The 22241-nt window shown below is 32.3% G+C and overlaps 2 protein-coding genes across 5 annotated transcripts; one reads left to right on the top strand and one right to left on the bottom strand.

Moving 5' to 3' along the window:
• Window positions 1-4971: 4971 nt before the first annotated feature.
• Window positions 4972-11847, top strand: LOC108323886 (uncharacterized). Of its 3 annotated transcripts, none has more exons than XM_017556696.1 (12): window positions 4972-5115; window positions 6193-6347; window positions 6553-6725; window positions 7808-8226; window positions 8405-8483; window positions 8785-9131; window positions 9322-9761; window positions 9872-10018; window positions 10141-10306; window positions 10382-10543; window positions 10646-10734; window positions 11494-11847. In XM_017556696.1, the coding sequence occupies exons 2-12, from the start codon at window positions 6235-6237 to the stop codon at window positions 11639-11641; spliced, it is 2283 nt and encodes a 760-aa protein (XP_017412185.1). In that variant the 5' UTR covers window positions 4972-5115; window positions 6193-6234; the 3' UTR covers window positions 11642-11847. The 3 variants fall into 3 exon arrangements, with proteins under 3 accessions (XP_017412185.1, XP_017412187.1, XP_052727467.1); XM_017556698.2 differs by lacking the exon at window positions 4972-5115 and adding an exon at window positions 5170-5544; XM_052871507.1 differs by lacking the exon at window positions 4972-5115 and adding an exon at window positions 5170-5511.
• A 2283-nt stretch (window positions 11848-14130) lies between these two features.
• Window positions 14131-18137, bottom strand: LOC108331103 (uncharacterized). Of its 2 annotated transcripts, none has more exons than XM_017565840.2 (9): window positions 17996-18137; window positions 17578-17892; window positions 17061-17196; window positions 16863-16932; window positions 16687-16780; window positions 16016-16229; window positions 15391-15532; window positions 14885-15055; window positions 14131-14636 (listed from the first exon to the last, which is right to left on the bottom strand). In XM_017565840.2, the coding sequence occupies exons 2-9, from the start codon at window positions 17846-17848 to the stop codon at window positions 14445-14447; spliced, it is 1290 nt and encodes a 429-aa protein (XP_017421329.1). In that variant the 5' UTR covers window positions 17849-17892; window positions 17996-18137; the 3' UTR covers window positions 14131-14444. The 2 variants fall into 2 exon arrangements, with proteins under 2 accessions (XP_017421329.1, XP_017421252.1); XM_017565763.2 differs by having other exon boundaries at window positions 17578-17901; window positions 17996-18113.
• Between the last annotated feature and the right edge of the window lie 4104 nt (window positions 18138-22241).

The raw sequence follows: 22241 nt of genomic DNA on the forward strand, positions 1-22241 counted from the left end.
TTGGTGCTGTTATAATGGTATGAAGAATTATGTTCAATAATCTTCAAGTTTTTGAATGGTAAGTATTAGAAAATATGTTTAAGCTTAACTCAAGTCTACAAAACCGACTTGTAAGGTGTGGTTTGCACCCCACTTATATATTACAATTTGGCCTCGAGGTATAGACATCTTGGTTTGGATGGTTCGATAGCGGTTCGTCAACGAGTGGAAACAAAAATGTCCACTTAGAACTTGCTAGAATAAACTCTAACCTAGCTTTAATATGATATTAGAAAGTAGGTTTAAGCCTAACTCAATCCCACAAAACCCCGGCTTGTAAGGTGAGGTTTGCACCCCACTTATATATTATAATTTGGTCTTATCTCTAGCCGATGTGGGGATGTGAGACTTCCAACAGTAAGTTGTAATTAATGTGTGTGCTTTGTCCATAACATATGACATTCCCCAACTTTTAACCCTTCTGAATACAAAAATGTATTAGTAGTGTTCCCGAAGTTTAAGCCTCATACGTAATATGATTTACATAATTTGAAGAATATAGTAAAAATGTTACAGCAAGAAGTCTCACATCCATCGATGTAAGATTGAAAGTGGTACAATTTTTTCTATATCTTATGAAATCTATATTTTTTTTTAACTTTTTAAGTATTTCTTCTTCCTTATATGTATAGCAAATGTTAAAATTAATAATTAATAATATCAACAATTAATATTAATGTTTGTAAAAGGATCCACACCTTCTTCGAGTGTTTAATTATGATTGTTAATAATCAATCATTTTAGATAAAGTACTATGCTAATGATTTTCCATAATTTATCTTGATTATATAAAAAATATACATCCTTAACAAAATAAAGTTTCTAACTAAAGGCATTTATTAATAAGTTTTATTTTCTGATGTTTAAAATAGTGTCATTTTGTTACTAAATTAATCAAAATCTTGTATTATTTGATCCATAAAATCAACTATTACCTTGTTTGGCAAATAATGTAAATCTAATAAACAAGGGTTTTAAAATCATTTAAGAAAAAGAATAAGTTAAGTACAAAGAAAATTAAGTCAATCGACGTTATCATTTTAATTCAGTGGGGTCGTGATGCCTTCGCACGATTGTATAGAAATATGAAAATGAAGAATTATTAACATTTTCAGTCATATTATATATAACTTCTCATATCAATCCTATTTTTTATTATTATTATCTTAATTTATTATATTATTATACTAAACTTAATGCATTTTATAACTTTTTCACTCCTAAGTTGTTTATCCGTCTGTTCATTTTCCATAACCAAACAGATGATTAATCAATGGACTTTGGGGATGTTGAAATTAAAGGATTTATGATTCTCTTATTGTCTTATCTTAATGTTTCTGTGTTTATTTTTATATGATTCGTTGAGAACAATTATAGGAAAAATTCAATATTCATAATAGGAGAATAAGAGTTAGTGAAAGAGTAAACATGAATTTGGTAGTTACTTAACTCTCACAGAAAATTTGTTTTTTTACTATTTATTCCTCAAAGTCATTTGAATCCCTTTTTGATAAAAATCGTCTGCAAATTATAAATATTTACCAATTATTGCATACTAGTTTTTAGAGTATGATTCTAGACTTTTAGGTCTATTATACATAAGATACACTTACCCAGGAACTCATTCTGCATAAATTAATTATTAAAGATAAATATTTTTTTCTAGTAAGATCTGAAATCAAAGGAACGTGCTTAAGAGATTTTAATTTTTTGGGAACTTGTATGTCTTGATCATTTGGATTCTATACTCAAAGATGGATATTAAATATCTAAAAATTGATCTAAAATTTATGGGTCAAAAAATTAGACATAAATCTGTCGTATATTTAGTTTAAAGTTAATAAAAAAATTGATCATATATGTAATTAATATCTTTGTATCATAAAATAATAGATAAATAATTATTATCTTTATATTTCTATATTATCTTTGTAATTTTTATCTTTTATTATTATTCTTATAACTGTAACATTTTTTTGTTATGGAGAATAAACAATTTTTGTAACAATACTTAATTATCACGATTAAGGAAGAAACTATTTTATACCTTTTATTATTTATTTTAAATCGAGAGGTCTCAACATCATTTGTTTTGGATTTAAAATCTACAACTTTTTATCGAACGAAGGAAAAATAAATTCTTTTTTATTTCATTGATAGAGAGGTAAAGAAAGCTAGTAAACTTAATTTTTTTTTATACATCAATTCCTTTCATCTCAATCTTATCTAACTAGATTAGATAAGATTATAGCATTTAAATTTAGAAAAAAAAACATTTATTGACTAATATTTTAAGCACAACTAAACATTTCATGTAAAAAATGAGCAACTTAACAATGATTATATTTAAGTAATTAAGTGATGCATTAAAAAATACATTAAAAAGTTTTGAACTAATCCTAGTTATAAATGTATAATATATTAGTCACATGTCTCCATTTAACTAAAATACCAAAATTATTTTATAGGACTGTTTCGGGTGTGGGGGGCAGTGCTGGTCCCACGTTTCCACGTTACTCTCTTCTCGTCGTCCGTACGTCGGATCCTCTATGCTCACTCCTCAGTCCGCCGGTGGGAGACCTACAAAAGATTCTCCGATGCCAAAGTCAGTTGAGAGCTAAAGCGTTTTTCTCAGACAGTAATAAATGTGCAGTAAATGCAACCTATCTACCACTCACCCTGGATCTGTATTTATAGTTTTCGCTATGGGCTTGGGATTAGTGAAACGTTAATCACGGCCCAATTTAGCCCAAATAGCTTTTAAACCCTACTTACCTTAAACTAGGATGATTAATTACATGGTCGGCCTATCCGGACGGTCGGGTGGCCGGCTCCGGGTGAGTTCTGGTATGGGCGTGCGGGCGTCCGCCCTGCCTTACATAGCCTTTCACCAGAGTATGGTCACGGGGCATAAGGGCGGTCGCCCTATAAGTGGATAGAAGTGTACTCTCCTGGGTCTGTTATAGTGGGCGGCCGGTCAGTGGGTAATTCGCTGGCACAGATGTTCTTCCGTACGGCGTCCGGTCCTTGGGTCTTGTACGCTGAAATGAGCGGCCGATCCATTTGACAATCCAATGACTTGGATGTCCTTCCGTACGGCGTCCGGTCCCTGCTAGTACAAGGACTAAAAGTTTTTAACTAAGTATTACATAACCGATGCGAGAATTAGACAAATGTATTGAATAAAAAAACACAACATCATTGGTTTTTTTTATAGTGTGTAAAAGCATTCCATTAGTGCATTAGTGTAAGATTATATTAATATACAATGGTACAAAATTATAGATGTGAGACTTGTTTGGAAGATGTTCTATTGATGATTCAACGAGAACTTAAAAAGACTAAGTATTATAAAAAAGGTTTTGAAATCTAGTATTATTAGGTGAAACTTTGATTCAATTTATACTTTATTTAATAGTTAATACTTTATTTAGGTGAAACAAGGTTATACACATGTAAGAGTATTTCTAATTAACCATGTATGATTTAGAATGTAAAGGTGTACTTCAATATTATACGTGAAGATATTTCCAATTTATTTGACTGAGTTGAATATAAAAACATCCTTTGGTGTAAATTTATAACAAGTAATTATAAAACATAGCATGTCGAAATTGTTTTAAAAGATATGATTATTTCATAGAATTACGAAAAAAAAAAGAATGTCATGTATTTTTTCTTTTTTCAAAAAAACGTGTGTAATTATCCATGGCATGTATTGAATTCATAATATTAGTTACAATAAGAATTTTTTAATATCATTTGTAAAAGTACTTATTTTTCGAACATTGGCATGTGCCGAAAGATATTATAATAAAAACTGAGGAGTTGCTGTGTTTGTAATAATATTTAATGACGGAAATACGTTGAATTCGAACAAACTTTTTTCCGACACCGAAGCAATCAATTGCATCTTTATTTCAAGTATATCTTTGTAAGTTACTAATGCAAACTTAATTTATATACATACAAATTAAATTGCATTTTAATAATAAATAGAATAAATGTGTGAAATAAAAATTATTTTTTAATATCTTTTTATTTATTAATACATGAAACACTTTAAAACCACGTTGATCATTGTAAAATAAAAATTGCAATGTTCATTAAATTATAATAACTAAACATATTTTTCCCTATTCTTCTCCCAAAACTTAATCAAGTTACCTCAGTTGTTTATTTCTACTTAATTTTTCTAGAGAAGAAACACTTTCAAAAACCACATAGATCATTGTAAAAAAAATTGCAAAGTTTATTAATTATAATAATTAAGCATATTTTTTTTCTATTGTTCTCCCTAATTTTGATCAAGTTACTTCAACTGTTTATTTCTACAATTTAGTATGTTTGCATTTCTATAATCTTCCCATCCAATTTAGTATGTTTGCATTTCTATATATTTCATGGAAGGTTTCTTAAAATGGCTTCCCTAAATTTGAAATGAATTTATACCCTTAATGATAAGTTTGTAATTCAAACACAATGTAACAACCTTGTCTGGATTATATCAAGTCGCATAAAAAATATTCTTAACTTAAAATGAACAAGCAAACTTAGTTTTTTTAACATGTATTAATATATGGGAGAGTCCCATAACAGTAATAATTTTTCATTTCTTCTATTGCATTTATTTATTAGTGCAATATTGAAATTATATTTTTCAATTTTGATTATTATTGCATTTATTAACACAGGTATTGCATTTGGTTATTTATGACTGTGAAAAGTAAAAATAGTATAAAAAAAAAAGTGTTTGGTTGAAAACTCCGAAAATTTGAATTGCAAGATGAAGCGAGAATAAACACGTGTTGCAGAGTAGGGCCAGAATATTAAAGTGGAAGGAGTCGCAATTGGAAATTTGGCATGAAAATATTATTAAAAAGCAAATAATAAAATAAAATAAAAATAAAAATAAGAATAGTGTGTTTTTCCCACACACAAGGAGCGGAGGCAAGAAAAAAAAGAAAAGGTGAGAAACTTCTTCGCTCGCAATTCGGAATATACAAAAACGAAGACACAACATCGCAAACACAAGTGTCTCCGCTCTCCCTTCAAACATTCACCAACTTCTTCACTGTAAGATCTTCTCTCTTCACTCTCTCATTCCCTCTCTTCTATTCCATTCCCACTTTCTCTCTTCCACTCTGCAACTTTCTTTCCTTCTTATATTTAATTAATTTATTTTCAACTGTAATTACCTAATATCGGGTTGTGGCGGGAACTGGGGGTTTTCGCCGATTCTAAATTGTTCATTCGTTTCGGTTTCGGAGTTTCTTCTGAATGCGTTGTGTCGTTTATGTTTCTTTTGCGCTTTGCGTTTTGGATATTCGGTGCCGCGTTTTGGTGTGGCGTTTGCGTGTTTTTTGGTACACTGGAGTTTACGCCTTTTGAGATCCCTATTGGGGACCCATTTTAGGGTTTTCTTCTGTTGGGGTTTGGGACTCTGCAATGCTTTGCGCTTTGGTTTTCAATGTAGGGCCTTAAGCTGCGTGCATTTATTGGAAAGTATGAATTTGTGCGATTGTCTTCTTCTGCCGTTCTTGCTTTTGGGTTTTCGAACGGAAGTATTGGGGTTTTGTGTTGGTTTCTTTCTTGTTGCATTGGTTATAGGCTTGGTTTTGGTGATACTATTTTTCTTTTTTGTCGTACAGATTTTTGTGGATTGATTTTGTTGTTGTTATAGATTTTGGTCTTTGGAATTTGCTTAGGGTTCCTGCTTTTGAGAATAGATGTTGGGACGAGTGAGCTTGAATCACGAGATTGTGATGCAGTCGAGGGTGTGTTTCGGTGAGGGAAGAGTATCTTCTAGTTTTGGGTTAGACTGAGCTTTCGTGTTTTATTTCTTCAGTTTTTAAGCTGCTCGTGATTGATCAAGGAGACCAAATAAAAAGCAATTAAGGCATTTTACCCTCTCCTTGCATTTCTTGATAAAAATTCACAGATGAATGATTTTCGTGTACGTGATTCAGAGTTCAGATTCTTAGAATAAATGTATTTCAGACTGTCGGAATATATGCATTTCCAGTGGCTTCTGTATTGCTATTTCTCATTGCTTGTTCATTAACTGTCGAGATTCTTTTATTTTTTTGCCTCCAATCAATTGAACTGCTAATATCATACCATTGACTGATTTCTGTTCTGTAAAAATCTCAGTGGAAGGTGCGGGTCTTTGAGAAGAACTGAGGTTCTTACCCAATGCCTCTTCTAAGGAGAAAGCCTTTTGCCTTGGCTGAGCCCCCTGAGGAATTGAAGCCAGACGAGCTTGTTTACCAAATTCGATTTACAAAAGAAATCTTTCGAGATTATCCGTATCCTATATGATCTTCAATTGCTCTTGTTTTACTTTTGACATCATTACTTTGTTGGCTTTAACTTGAAAGTGGTTAAAAAATGTTGATTGAGTTGTCCTTTTTTTAGCATCTTAGGCTAGTTGTTGCATATTTAATCAATAATGTCTGTCATTCCATCCTGGTCCCGGCAATGAGAGGATAATGATTCCTTAACATATGACAGTGATTATTTGAAGCGATTGAATCAATACCGTCAGAGGGTTTGGATGTGTAAAGTCACTGGAAAAACTGGCTTGACTTATGAAGAGGCCATAGTGTCTGAACAACATGCTACTGAGAAAGTTCAACAGTTTCCTAAGGAATTAATGACTACTGCTTTAGGGATTATTCAATACAGTAAGAACTACTCTCCGAGTTCTGTTATGGAGAAATATTTGTTGGCATGATGATGCATACCTTTTTTACTTTACGTATTGCCGTATATATTTTTTTGTTCTGCATGAAAAACTCTGATGTTGTATGCACTTCTGAGACCTCCTGTATCTGCTGATTTTGTATGAAGGCTTTGGAGGTTAATGTAGAGGGTTAACATACAGTGTATAAATGGTTTCCTATTTCGTCTGGCTGTGTAGTTTTCTATTGTCTAATGAAGGGGATGATACTAAGATTCCCATATTTATTCAGAATGGTATCATATCAAATACCAACTTATGTTTCAGTATTTGATGCCTCAAACATGATACCCTGAGTCGTGTGCTTGCTAACCTTTGTGAGCTAGATTAAATGAGTTGGCTTTCACAAACAAGTTAATATTTTATTGCATTAGTGAATAACTATGGGGCTGGTTTAACACGTGCACTTCTTTGTTAAGACTTTAAGCCTATTCATGTGTACCCATAAGATTAATCTCTATAATGCTTACATGTTGTCTTTTTATTGACGTAGAGTCAATTGGAGTTTCAGTTTTGATATATCTTTGTTTACATAGTTCTTCATTTGTGCGTTGTAGAAGGTCCTAACTTTTGATCACAGAATGCTGTACAGCAAATTAAAGCGTGGTCTAGGTTTATCTTATGGATGAATATAAGAACTTTAGTTTTTTTCTAGATAAGTCCTTGGCGATGTGAGAATGGATATTTTGTTTTATTCTCCTTGTATCTGAGGTATATATTAGACTTTTGACTATTCAAGTTATAATGTTTGCAGTACTTACTGCAATCAAATCGAAGTGTAAAGCAGTAAAACAACTTGTCTGGAGTTGAAGACTCCTTGAATTTGTGTTCTGTGAACAGTAGTGTAAAATAGTAAAAGACACGTTTCTAAGAATTTAAAAACTCAACTACACAAGCCATGCATGTAAAGAGTTGCTGCCTAAAATGTTGTTGATTCAAGTTTGATTATACATTGCATTTCATCCGAAAAATGTTGCAATACTTTTCACTTTTGCTGAACTGATTAGTGATCCTTTTGTTTTGTAGGCACGCTCCCTTTGAAGGATCTTGCTGATTCTATTGGTGAAAAATTGCAGAAACGTTTGTTTGTCGGTGCTGAACTACATGGGAAAAAGGGTGATGAAGTACATCCATGCAGAATATTAAAAGTAATTCAGAAAGGAGTTGACACATTCTGTTATGAGGTAGCTTGGCTTGACAAAAACAAAAATATAAGTGAACAAGCTGAACTCTGTGCAGAAGATTTGGTGCATAAGAAGCCGCTTTTTAGTAGAAATATTTTGAAGTCTTTCATTCGGGAATCTACATGCCAGAATGCCCCATGGGTTTTACATGATGAACTAGCAAAAAGTTATGGAATATCAACTGATATTCCTGAAGAATTAAGAGGGAGGGTTTTTTACAGAGATGGACTTCTAATTTGCTCCAAGAAAAGGAAAAATGAGGTAGACTGCTGAATAAGGGAAACATGGAAGTTTCTGCTTCTGCTTCACTTTTTCTATAGAAGTATTATAATTGATAAATGAGAAGAATATGGGTTTAATATTCTAATATATGGCTTTTATGATTGGTTTGTTATTTTGTTAATGAATTGCATTGCATTATTATCTGTATCAATTCTAGGAATCACTGGAAGACACTGATAACAGTAAAAGGAAGAAGTTGGATGGGGCACAAGTTGATGATTCTTGCCAAGAGAAAGGTAGAGTTGTTTAAGTCATTTGTTTCATAATACAGTACTTCTATAAGGCATGAAGTTTTGGAATTCAAATTTCCCCAAGCTCCTCTTTGTTTCTATTTTGTTGAAATTGGGTGGTGTGGAGACTGCAGATGCATCTTTTCTTGTTGTTTAGAAACTACAATGCTGTGATATGTTTTCCCCTGTACTTGGTATAGGTATCATCATACATAATATCTCTTTAACAAAAAAAACCTTGAAACCCTCTTTTCCCTTGTAATTTAATTTTATCGAAAAGGATTTTTGAAGCTGCAATTTTTTCCAGAAAATGCTCAACAGAAGAATGAAGCTATCAAATACCCAATTGATGATCTATTGGTGAAACCTGGTCCGGATGATCCTGTTTTCACTGATCGTCCTTCTCCATCAAAAGACTTCAACATTCCAATGAGTTGTGTTGGGGATCTCTTAATGGTTTGGGATTTGCTTAATTCCTTTGGTCGACTGTTGCACCTGTGGCCTTACTCTCTAGAAGATTTTGAAAATGCAATCTGTCATAAGGATAGCAATGTGGTTCTCCTTGTGGAATCTCATGCAGCACTTTTTCGATTTCTCATCAAAGATGATGATGAATACTCTTCGGCTGTGAAGAACCGAAAGTTAAAGTCTAAGGTTATACATCTGACTTGCATTTATCTTTTTCTAGTATTAGTATCAGTAATAGATAATTGTTCATATTTTGTGAGATGCCTTTGCCCTGTTAAGTATTTCTTCTTCCTATGTCTGGTATCTTTGGTGAGGGTAATGCTTTTCTCATCATTGTTTTTAATGTGACAATATCTCATTCACTTTTTTTTTTCAGATTACAATGAATAATTGGACAGAATATTTATGCTATTTCCTAGAGGTGATCAATATTCCTGAACTGCGGCACCATGAAGCAACTATAAAACGGGGACATTATGGCCTTGTAGATGTCAGTGCTAAATTAGAAATCTTATCCAAATTGGTCAACCAAGCCCTTGAAACTGCAATTTTCAGGGAAAAGTTAGATGAGATTATTGAACAGCGGCAGGCACTTGGGGCCTCTAGAAGGGAAGAAGCATTGGAAAAGGGTAGGAGGAGAAGAGAAGAAAAGGAGCGGTTGAAAGCTGAGTCCAGAAGCAATGGATTTGTGGATGGGCTTCTGAGTGGTGCTAAAGTCCCAACGAATGATAATCATGGTATACAAAATGGAGACATGGATGAGAAAAGTCTTATAGAGGTAGAACCAACTGGGCAAAACAGACAATTGGATAGAAGGTTAGATTTTTTCTTGTGTGCTGTTTCTGCTTGCCAATTTATATTTATAAAACATCTTCAATTTGGTGGTTATCCATTTCACTTTATTTCCTTTCAAACCTACTTTGTAGTGAGATCAAGCCTTTAAATTCTGTTTCAAAAAAGACGCATAAGAAGCTAAATTCAGAGCTGAAAGAACCAACTAAAAATGGAGACATGGATGAGAAAAGTCTTGTAGAGGTAGCACCAACTGGGCAAAACAGACAATTGGATAGAAGGTTAGATTTTGTCTTGTGTGCTGTTTGTGCTTGCCAATTTATATTTATAAAACATCTTCAATTTGGTGGTTATCCATTTCACTATCCATTTCACTTTATTTCCTTTCAAACCTACTTTGTAGTGAGATCAAGCCTTTAAATTCTGTTTCAAAAAAGACGCATAAGAGGCTAAATTCAGAGCTGAAAGAACCAACTAAAAATGGAAAAGAATTGTCCAGAAAGGAATCACCAAAACAGTCGAAAGCTGATAAGGAGGATCTGTCAGAGAAGAATAGTGAAGAACAGAGGGTGCTGCCTGTCTCCCTGTTTAGATTGTTATCTATTCTTTAAATTGATGTTTTATTGACATTGCCTATTGCACAGAAAGAATATTTCGAAAAGGAGATGGAGAAACGATTTGTTCGTAGAAGTCCTTTAGGTAAAGACAGAGATTACAATAGGTATTGGTGGTTCCGTCGAGATGGGAGGATATTTGTTGAAAGCTCTGACTCCAAGGAATGGGGATACTACAGCAGTAAGGAAGAGGTACTAGATGATGATAGTCTTCTTTATTCTCTTTGTTATTTTATTTTGTGCACATTTTTCTTTTCTAATTCTCTTTTTCTGTTGGCTTGATTGCTTGAATAGCTCGATGCATTGATGAGTTCACTAAATTGCAAGGGTGAGCGGGAAAGGGCACTGCAAAAGCAACTACAAAAATATTATACTAAAATATGGTGAGTTAGATTTGTTTTTTCTCTTGTTTTCTATTTTCAACGTAGGAATACCTGGATAGCTTTTTCCTTTGTTTTCTATTTGCACGGTTAGTTATATCTTGATACATACTTCACAACAGAAGCCTTGGTTTTTAGACTTGTCCAATATGCACTTATACTTCTAAGGTCACTTGTACTGTTAGCTGATAAAAATAAATGCAGGAGAAAATCAGAAATTTGCTGTTGCATGTGTGGTTTTAGATTGATACTGTTTTTATGTAGAATGATCTCCAAGTTTGGCCAATCAATATATTATGGAGTTGTCAGCTGCAATTCAAGTGAAATGTGGTATACTCTAATTTATTTCGAAAGTGGTTATATTAGTGACCGTGATAGAATAGATAACATGATTTCCGTCAATCATGTTTACGATCTAAATGGTGTGAATAAACACACTATATTTAACTAAATAGTTGAATGTGAAAGATAACCATGCAAAATTAAGAGATGTGGTAGTGAGGAGAGTTGAGGAAACGAAGATAAGTGTAGTTTATTATTTAGTTTTTACCAAAAAGCGTGTGATTCCCTATCTTTTTTCGGATTTAAATTTACTTTAATAGTTGAAGTTTGTTGTAGTTTATCTAATAAACATTTGAATTATATAGGAATGGTTAAGAAGATTGAAAGCTGCCTCCGTGTTATCTTAATTACTCTTGGATTTTATTCTGTAATTCGTTTCTTGACTTTTGTGATTCATTCCTTTTATTTGTATTTTTACAGCTCAGAACTCCAGAAAAGGTCAAAGGATTTGATGCACAGGATTATAGATGAATCTGTACTTCGTAGGTCTACTCGTGTTAGAGCTCCACCTAGACAGAATCCTGCCAATGCTTTCCTCAGATATATTAACAAGTGGAAAGAAGAATAGGCTGTGCTAGGAGCAAATACAGTAAAACTTGGAACTTTAAAAGGAGCGAGTTTGATCCATTGCGTTGACAGTAGTAGAGACTAAGTAGTTTTCCGCTCCATTTTTTGGTGATGGACAAGCATGTATGTATGCTTGTTTCAGAAATTTTGTACATTACTTATTATATTCTTCAATAGTAGCTGAAACAGGTATAAGAGATTTTTTTACTCTGTTTTGTTGATAACATATGGTAGCTAGGAAATTATTTCAGAACAGGCAGGGCATCACAAGCATTCCGGATCTGTCACCAAATCTGTCTCCATTTTGACTGATTATCAGTTTGAGCTGATGCTGCTATTACCCGGACGGGTATATCATTAACTAGGGACAAATGTCTTGGCCCTAACCTTTAATTTGTATAGTACTTTAATTTTTTTGGTTAATTATTTTTATTTAAGAGGTTGGTTTTTAAATAATAAATTTAAATATTTTTTATTTGTTTTGAAAATATAAAATGTTATTTCTTTCAATTTTTATTTTGAAAATAGTGACACCTTTAATTTTGTATAGTACTCCATTTTTATTTGTTTGATAATAGGTTTTTATTATCAAACATGATAATATTTCAGGCTTTATCAATAACATTTTAATTTTGAATTAATTTATACTTTTTTCAAAATATGATTTATTTCTATTTAGTTAGTTTATTAGAAATTTTTAGTCAGTTTATTTTTTATTAGATTTATTGGAGGTGCAGAAAGAGAAACGTGAGATGCACCTTGGGCAAATGAAAATGGACCAGAATTTATAAAAAGAAAGTGTTTATTGTATCACCAAAAATCATTATATGCATTACCTAATGGAAAAGAAAAAGTATATAAAATAATGGATGGCCGGTGCTCTTAACTGCTTCATTTATATTGTATATATATTAGTTTGGAACGAAATATGCTGTAATTAATGTTTTATTGGGACGTAATATACTGTAATTTCAATAATTTTTATAATTAAATTTAAAATTTATTAACATGTTTTATCATCATAAAATTGAATTGAGAGAAAACTAAACTTACCTAATACATGATATTAATGATTTTTATATTAAGTTTAACATTTATCAATATTTTTTTTACGTGGATGAAAAACTAAATATACATTTTTGAAAAAAACAAAGACTAATAATTAGAATCTAAAAATAAAGAAGCAGAAAACAAGTAAGTGAAAATGTATTTATTAAATAAATAAAATAATTTGCGAGAGCATCTTGCAGGTGGGGCAAGGAATGCAAGAGAAATAATATATTAGAGACATTATAGAGGAAAAATTAATGAAAGATAAAAGTTTTGTAATGGAACTGAGGCTAAACTCACCTTAATTTTGACTTTAATCTACTTAAGAGGGGTTGTGGTTTTTTTTTTCCCACTTGAAGGACTTCCTAAAAGGAAACTTTTTTAAGAGTAAGTTAGGACTGCTCATGAGTCATAGGTTAAGTTGACATCTAATTAAATGTATATTTTCCTCTTTCACCATAAAATAATTAAATGTATATTTTCCTCTTTCACATTAAATATTCTATTTTAGTAGTCTTTCTTTTATATATTATTGTTATTTTTAAAGGATGTGACTTGTTTTTTGTATTGGTTTGTGTACTATTAATTTTTTTAGTTAGAGGTATTTATTATTAATATTTCTATTTGGGAAGGGTTTTTTTAGCATTCTACAGGGGGACTCATGCACATTGCATGAACTTTGAGACCATTATAATTACTTTTTTATCATTGGTGTTTGTATATTATATTTTTGTTTTAATTTTCATCATTCATTTCTTGTGTTTTGTTTTCTACTTCAATGATACTTTTCTTCAATTTTTAACAATTTGAAAAAGAAATTCTTTAATATTTATTTGTTTCTATTTCTATTCTAAAAAATAATTTAATGGATTTTGACAAAATCTAATTTTAAATATCAATATGATTTTTCATAAAAAAAAATGTTTGTCCTTATATATGGTCTACCAATATCTTAAAGGTTTCGGTTTAAAATAATCTGACTCGACCGAGATATAAGTCAAAGGTAACCAAGTTTCTTTTCCAAAAAATTGAACTTCAACTATGCTTACATTTCATTTTGAATGGAATTAACTCTGCAAAATAGATTTGTTAAAATTGATTTTTGCTAACATTTCATTTTGAGTGGAATTAATCCTGCAAAAATAGTTTTGTTAAAATTGATTTTCCAGTGAAATGAACTTATTTAGATATTTTTATCCTAAGTAGAAGTTTGCTTTTAAAACTTAGTATGACCACAAATTAAAAATTATATTTTATCACTCAGAGTATAATCAAACTCCATATTAAATCAATCTTAACTAGTAATAACCTAACATGAATACATTTTATAAGTTTAGGTTTCACTTTGATAAAAAACAATTCTCCTAATTCCTATTCCAAAACTTAACACACTCTATTCTCTTAAGACAGATGAGAAAAATATTGTTTCATGGAAATAAATAATTTTCAAAAAGTAGTTAAATTTATTAAATTCATTTTCGTTACTTTTACATACCTTCAACACATTTTTTATGACAGGGACATGATGAGCATTCAGAGACCGTTATTCTTTCACCTTGGTTTACGAAGCAAAGCAATGGACAAAAAGGAAAAATAGTTTTATTTGAACATGTCCCTGCAATGACACATAAAAAGACATTTCTCCATTTGTGTTCTCAGGGCACCAACACCTCGCAACTCCAAACCACATATACCCTTCTGGACTGTGAGAAGCAGAGCTGATGCTGCAGAAAAGCACTGCTGAGAACATAGACTTACATTATCTCGATCACAGCTCGACCAATGATTTTTCCTTCATTAAGATCTTGGAATGCTTTGGCTGAATCCTCAAAGGTGTATGTTCTAGAAACAGCATGGTCAAGATTGAAGATACCTGTTTCTGCCAATCTAATTAGTTTTGGAAGATCTTGCCTCGCCCTGCCTCCATACGAGCCAATAACTTGTATCTGCTCAAACACAAATTTAATATGTTTAGATGAAAAGAGAATACAATCATCAACATTGCAGAAAACAAAAGGGTTTGTTTGGTTAACTTCATTGATTCACTGCATCCTCCTCATCGCTGTCAGAACAAATATTAACATGATATAATCATAATGAAGCATTTAAATTCATTCTATATAGAGGCAGTGAGTGGTTTATGAGGGAGTACTGGTTACATAAACAGTAAAGTATATACATACAGAGAACATACCTTTCTGCGAACAAGCCGATTTATATCCACCTCTCCTAAAGAACCAGCTTGTGCCAGTCCAATCATTACGGCTTTTCCACCATCCTTCACACTTAGTGTGCACTGAGCAAATGTTTGTGGTTTCCCTAAGGCTTCCACAGCTACATCAACACCCTTTCCACCAGTAATTTCCTGTGTGAAAATATTACAAAAAATTAAAAAAGGGTGTCTTCAAGTGATCAAATGATGCCATCATCATGATGGTTTGAGCAGATAACATGTCACGAGCCAATAGATAGAACGTGTGTGTGGGTGTGAATACGTGATTTGGCAGACTACACAAGCCATTAGGTATGTCAAGGTTAATATAATATAAGCACGAAATCTATGAGCTTATTTTCTTTTTAAATTTTATTGAAGCAGCAGTTACTTAAAGGGCTATAGATTTTATAAAACAAATTTTGTGATTCAAGGTAGATACAATTAAGGAAAATGTAAACAGCATGGCAAAAGACAAATGCATATACATTTATCTTTTCAATGGGATCTTCCTTTGCTGAATTTACAGTGTGAGTAGCACCAAATGTCTTTGCTTTCTGTAGCTTTTCATCCTGAACATCCACAGCAATTATTTCCGAAGCACCAAAGGCTCTAGCTATCTGCAAACAACTGGAATGAGTGGTAAAGTTAAACGGGAAAACAATTTGATTAGAGCCAGTTGCTTTCATACATGGCCAACATAGGAAACCTACAATTCTGTAAATGAGTATCAACTGATCTAGTGACAAGAGCTGTTTATAATTTATACAAATCTTCTTAAATCTCAGGTTCTCAATAGCCTAGTGGCTGGCACATATAATGTTTTGAATAATATTAGACTCTTAAATGTATATTGTTCAGAACTAGTTTTCAACAATTCAAGCGTAACTTAGGCCACATAGAAATAATCAATTGTGAATAAAATGGCTATTACAAGCTCCAAACTCTTAGGCTTGACCATATTTAGCAGAGGTAAAATATAAAGTACCACAAACAAGAATAATCTGCCTTTTCTTGTTGACCTAGATAATTTGAAGACAAATACAACGTGCAATAGGCACAGCAAGATGAAGATTTAACAGCGTAAAAATATTTTGAAAATTGATTATTTACCTAGAACCAACACCCCCAGTTCCAATGACAGCAACAGAATCACCAGGACGCACTTGAGCTGCGTGAGCCATAGCACCATAAGCAGTAAAAACAGCACATCCTAGAATTGCAGACTGTGGATATGGCAATGATTCTGGTAGTACAGCCACTCCATTTGCTGGCACAACACAGTATTCAGCAAGCCCTCCCATACTGTACATGTATACTGGTTTTCCTATTATAAATTGCAAACTCTTTCAGTATTCCAATCTTGAATGATTCTATAATTAGGGATAAACACACTTTAAGAACATATATATTTGTACAAGCTGAAGATAGAATACCATAGTTGAGAAAAAAATGGGCATTATGGGCACACACCCTCAGTAGGAAGTTATAATTCATTATAATCAAGCTTGTGCAAACAAAAAATATTGAGAGCTTGCCCTTATTCCATGAAAAAGGAAGTTGACAAGCTTCAGGATTAGTAGTATGTGAATACTATCAAGTAATAACAGGTGTCATAGTGATGCTGCTTGTGTTGGATGATAAAGAAAATATGACAAAGAAAGTCAAATTGCTAGACTTTTTGATAATATCATAATCACTACTGCAGTTGCTGGGTCGTACAGCAGGGGGGAAATGATCTATTTGCATAGCCAGGCTTGAAATAATAGCTAAATGATACTAACCACTGTTTCGAAGAAATAGTCTAGTTTCACCATCATAGAGGGTTCCTTTTGCCCGGTTATAGGCAAAGAAAGCTTCACATAGATCATCGTGGCCCTGCATAACATTTGGTGACAACATCAAGAGGTGAACAAGGATTCATGTGATATAATATAGACTGAGTACTATGCAATATTACCTTTGAACAGTAGGAGCAGTTGCCACAAGGCATGATGAAGGACCCAACAACTCGGGACCCTACTGGAAGCCTGAAACAAGGACATGCAAAATTGTCATTCCTTCTGCTCATTATCTAGATTCTACAATAACAATATTTTCAAATAGTGACACAAATATGTAGCAGCAAAAAGGGTTTCACATTTCCAATATCTTTCACCTTTCAATTGTCTTGCTGTCAGAGTGTGGTCCGTGTTCAACAACCTCACCGGTAATCTCATGCCCCAGAACACAAGGACTGGAAAACGGAATTTCACCCTTTATAACATGCAGATCAGAGTGGCATACTCCACAGGCTACATCAATAACCACACCAAAAGACAATTATATCCGACAATAAGCAAACCATTCCCTAATCCCAACTCATTCTCTCGTTTGGACTCTAGGCTAGGATTCCTCCACAGTGTTTTTCTTTTACTTTGGAAACAATCACTGTTAGTGGTGGTTATCTAAAATGTTGTATACTCTACAGGCAGCCTTCAATTTTTTTCACCCCCTTTCATTTCTCACTCGACATCTCTAATCGTATCAATGTATAACAAAATTGAACGGGATGGAGTTAAAAAGACACATTATGGCATTAGATAATACTGAAAAATTGAATTTTGGGGGAGACCCTCGTTCCCATTAACGTTATGCATGCACAAGAATTGACAAGAATTGAAGGGTACCCTTACCCTTGGTTTTGATGAGAACTTCACCGGCCTTGGGGCGAGGCATGTGAAACTCCTCGATTGACAGAGGCTTATTAGTTTCCCAATACACAGCTCCACGCATGTAAGATGGCAATCCTCCACCACCACCACCACCAACAGATTGGCTATGAAACGGAGAAACAGACGCCAAGGAAGGGTTGTGGATTGAGGAATGGCGAGACAACACAGACCAAGAAGATGCAAACTTGGAGTAGTGGGTGATGACATTCCTACGAACCATGGCTAAGGCCATTTTGTGAATTTCTGTAACAATTTGCTGCGAGGGATCACGACCACCTGCGATAACTGAGTGAGTTGAATGATGATTACTGGTATACAGGAATTAAATACTAAATCAAAACAACAATGACACACATCCAAACTTTACATGTCATCGTACCTCCAAATTCAACCCAATCTCAACAGCAACTTGAAGCAAAAATACCAAATCCGTGGACCCAGTAAAATACTTTTATAATCCATTACGACGATGTCTGATTTTTTAATTTTATTATGATGCTTGAAACTGTTTAGTCCCTCAGTTATTATTGATTATAAAATTTTAATCTTTCGCGTTTTTTCAAATTCTTCAATCTGCATAAAAAATACTGAAAATTTTTATTGTTATCGTTTTCAAATAAATTAGAGTCGTGTACGTATTGAAAAGACAATTTTCAGCAACAAAAGAATTAGAGTCGTGTGCTTATTGAAACACCAATTTTCAAACCAAGCCCTTAATCTCTTTTTTTAACCCAACACCATTGTTTTCTTTTCCTATTCAATTCTTTATGTGAAACAAATTTTCTCCAAAAAGAAACCTTTTTCCAGAGTGTTTATACTTTTTAATTTAAAGTTTGAACTATTGAAGCTATAAGCAAGTAGTTAGTAAAAATATTCAGAGAGTGTTTTAAGAGTAACATATGGATAAGACCAAGCTCGTATAAGACATGATGCCACGCAATGTTTTTATATATAAATAGAGGGAATGGGTGAAGCTTATTCAATGATAATATAAAATGAGTAATGAGTAATTATGTTATCCCTGGTTTCGTTCGATTAATTAAAGAAAAAGTTCAACAAAAAGTGTAGTTAATTAATTAAAAATTAAAAGGAAAAAGAAAAACTTTAATTTTTGAAATAAAAAACAAAAGTAAAGAATAGAAAGATGTAGAAATTGAGATATAAATTAGAAAATGTTTCCAACTTAGGAAGAAAGGATTTACTTTCACTTATAAATATAATTATCTTTGTGGTAAACTTAAGAGGAGAGGAAGTTTAATCTAAGCTTGTAAATAATTTTTAAGGGATGTAAACTTTGTTGTAACTCTATACTTCCAGTTAACATTTTGAATCCTTAGGAATAAGTTAATCTTAAGTTGGATGAGCATTTCTTGATTCCTTTCATAATATTGAAGTATTTATCTTTGCCTTTTCTTATTATATTTATCATTTTGATAATTTGGTTTTATATTTGTGTATTGTTTCTTATAAATAATATTCATCATTTGTTTTCTTATTAAATTTTGTATGCACAAGTTTATTTTATTAAATAAAATTACGTTGGGATATATAATTCAAATATATGTAGAATTTTTAAATATTATCATTAAAATTTAAATTTGTATACTTACGAGCATTGAATATATGGTTACCTTTGTTAAATATTAAATAGATAATTTTTCTATATATCAATAACACAGTCTTGAAGTTATATATATATATATATATATATATATATATATATATATCATGCGTTTTTTTATAATTAAAACCTTTAAATTACTGTAGATATTAAATATTCAATCGATTGTTTAACGTTGTTTAATATTTTATAGAAAACAAGATTAATCTTTAACATTTTATTATATGATAAATTTATAGTGTTTCATGTTAAATATTAGTTTCACTTAACTACAAAAATATTATTTAACATGCACCTTTTACAAAAGTATTTTACTTTATAACACTCTAATTTAGTAAATCATCTTACTAAAGTATTACATAATTGATAAAAAGTAAATACAAACATATAAAAATATAAAATATATTTATAAATTTGCGAAAAAAAGAAAAAGAAGTCAAAATTAATACTACATAAACTAAGAGGATTTTGGCAATACCAAAAACTATCAAAATTAAATTTAATTAAACCTATAATAAAATAATAAAATAAATAACAAAAAAAAGGGTGAATTTAGCTGTTTGTGTTACGTGAAACAGCTGTTATAACCGCTGTGTTACCAAACCACTATATAAAGTCCTCTAGCTGTCTGTGTCTGTGTGTAATATTCAATTCAACATAGTTACATGATATCAAGAGTTGATTTTGCAGTCTTCCATGGCCTCTGTTTCCTCATCTTCCGCTACGTCTTGCTTTTTCTCTTCACAAGTTCAACACTCCGATTGCATTAAAGTTAGATGAAGATCATTTTCTTCTTTGGCACTTCTTGGATGATTCTTCAATCCCACCCGTTCATATCACCGATACCGCCACTGCCTCCCTTTCTTTCAATCCTGATATCTCTTGTATCAACAACAAGATTTTGAAGAATTCTTTTTGCTCTTCAAGTACTTTTCTTTAGAAAAACTTCTTGTTCTTTTCGTCTGACATAATCTTTGCATAACTTTATCGGCCATCAATCATTCTCCTCCCATATCTGCAATGCCAAAGGTGCACCAAGTCTTCAATAACAGCATTCAAGAATGCTGATGCTATTCGTGCAACTGTGTGTTTGATTTGATTTGAGGGCGTAGAACATGTATATTTGACATGTTCACTTCCATGATTAATCCTCTCTCTAAATGGATTTTCTGGTTCATGACTACATACTAATGCCATTTTTAGACAGGTATGTGATGATTATCATATTTTTCTTCTGAATATATGAAATGTTTTTCTACTGGCTATATAAGGCCATGCTGAGGAAACTCAGTTGTATAAAGGAATATCATCTGTCACTGGTTCAGCTACCAGGTAGGAACCCGTAAATACAGTCTGAGGATAGAAGATGCCAATTGGCCAATCTCATAATCCAGTGCCAAAATGGTTTGCCATAATATAATTCCTTCTTTTTGAACGAATGGAAAACCATTTTGACTAGCAGAGTAACACATAATATAGTATTGATCCTACTACTATTTATTCTCAAGTACTCAAACTTATTTCTGTCAGAGACTTTGCTATCAATTTTAGAGATACAAAACCATTTCTGGGTTCGTACTGGGAAGGTTATTAGTCCTTCACATGATATCAAAGTCTCTGGTCAAATGGTAGAAGCTCAGATTCTTCATAGTTAACATTTAGGACAGATATTGAAGGACCCATCCATTCTCCACATTTTATTAGCCTCAGCCCACCCACAGCCCAGCCCAGCCCCATCCTCAGCCCACCCACAGCCCCAGCCTTGCCACTGCCACAGCCCAGCCCTAGCCCCAGCCCCAGCCACAGCCCAGCCCGAGCCTGCACAAGGCATTTTACTATTTGTCGTTGCATAGTAGAAAATACAGATTTAGGTAGACTTTGATTTTTTTTTTTATAAAACTAACTATTTCTGTTGGTTTCTGATAGCTTAAAGCAAGATATGGAGGAACTTACATGTTTATAGTGACAACATGTAAAAAGATGGAGAGAACATGGTGCAGAAACTCATCCCAAATGCCAATAAGATATACCATTTCTATTTGTATAGCTTCAAACCTCGAAATTGTATAGCTGCGGATGAACAGTTTTTTCTTTCTGAACTGTTCAATAAAATGAAAATTTGCTTATAGGATCAGGCTTAGGGAAAAAAATTAAATTTCAACCAACAAATTTTAATTTCAATGAATCATTTTTAAAAAAACTTAATTTTAATTATTTAATCTTATAGTTTCAAATAGTTACGTCATAAAAGGTTTTAATATAGCTTAACATATATATAGTTGTTTTGATTAGTAAAAAATATGTTATGAAACGAATTGAAATGTAATAAATCCGTAGTTATTAGATGATATATATTAGGGAAGTAAAACATTATTGTATATGTACAGTATATTCATTGTGTGAAGTGAATATAATTATTTTCTTATAAATTTTAACTAGTCTAATATTTTCAGAACAAGACTTATTCAATTGAAAAATGTAATAAAGTATTTTATTAAATTTTAATATTAATGTTTTAAGAACTTTGTAAATATTTTTAGAGTTAAACATGTTTTTACTCCTTCAACTATTAGACGAGTTTAGATTTAATCTCTCTTTCAAATTTTGATACACTTAAATTTTTGTTTTTAAGGTAACTATACATTTTCGTCATCCAAAACCAACTTCGTTAAAAATAGGCCGAACTGGCTAACGGTCACGTTAACATCTTTCATTACTAACGTTTGCCACCTGTGATGACATGTGGTCAGTCACTTTCGTTCATTATCAACTATGTGCTTGCTATCCAATTATGTTCAAACTGAACCAACAACTGTCCAATAGTTCAGCTTTAATAACCTTGGCTTGGTTTGACCTATATCGGCTTTGTTCGGTTTGGTTCGAACTGTTCAATTCAGTTTAGATTAGTTCGTTTTGGTTCAATTCTATTCGGTTTAGTTCGACTCGATTCAGTTCGACTTGATTTAGTTCATTTCAGTTTGATTTAGTTCTCATCAGTTCGTTT

Source organism: Vigna angularis, chromosome 1, assembly GCF_016808095.1.
Source record: "Vigna angularis cultivar LongXiaoDou No.4 chromosome 1, ASM1680809v1, whole genome shotgun sequence".
NCBI classification, from domain to species: domain Eukaryota; kingdom Viridiplantae; phylum Streptophyta; class Magnoliopsida; order Fabales; family Fabaceae; genus Vigna; species Vigna angularis.

Excerpts from the sequence above, each read along its gene's own strand:
- LOC108323886 (XM_017556696.1), top strand. The coding sequence starts at position 6,235 with ATGCCTCTTCTAAGGAGAAAGCCTTTTGCCTTGGCTGAGCCCCCTGAG. Across the intron at positions 9,132-9,321 it reads ACCGAAAGTTAAAGTCTAAG|ATTACAATGAATAATTGGAC; the intron begins GTTATACATCTG and ends TTTTTTTTTCAG. Across the intron at positions 10,544-10,645 it reads ACTACAGCAGTAAGGAAGAG|CTCGATGCATTGATGAGTTC; the intron begins GTACTAGATGAT and ends TTGCTTGAATAG.
- LOC108331103 (XM_017565840.2), bottom strand. The coding sequence starts at position 17,848 with ATGGCCTTAGCCATGGTTCGTAGGAATGTCATCACCCACTACTCCAAG. Across the intron at positions 17,197-17,577 it reads AGTTCTCATCAAAACCAAGG|CCTGTGGAGTATGCCACTCT; the intron begins GTAAGGGTACCC and ends TTATTGATGTAG. Across the intron at positions 15,533-16,015 it reads ACTGGGGGTGTTGGTTCTAG|TTGTTTGCAGATAGCTAGAG; the intron begins GTAAATAATCAA and ends CACTCATTCCAG.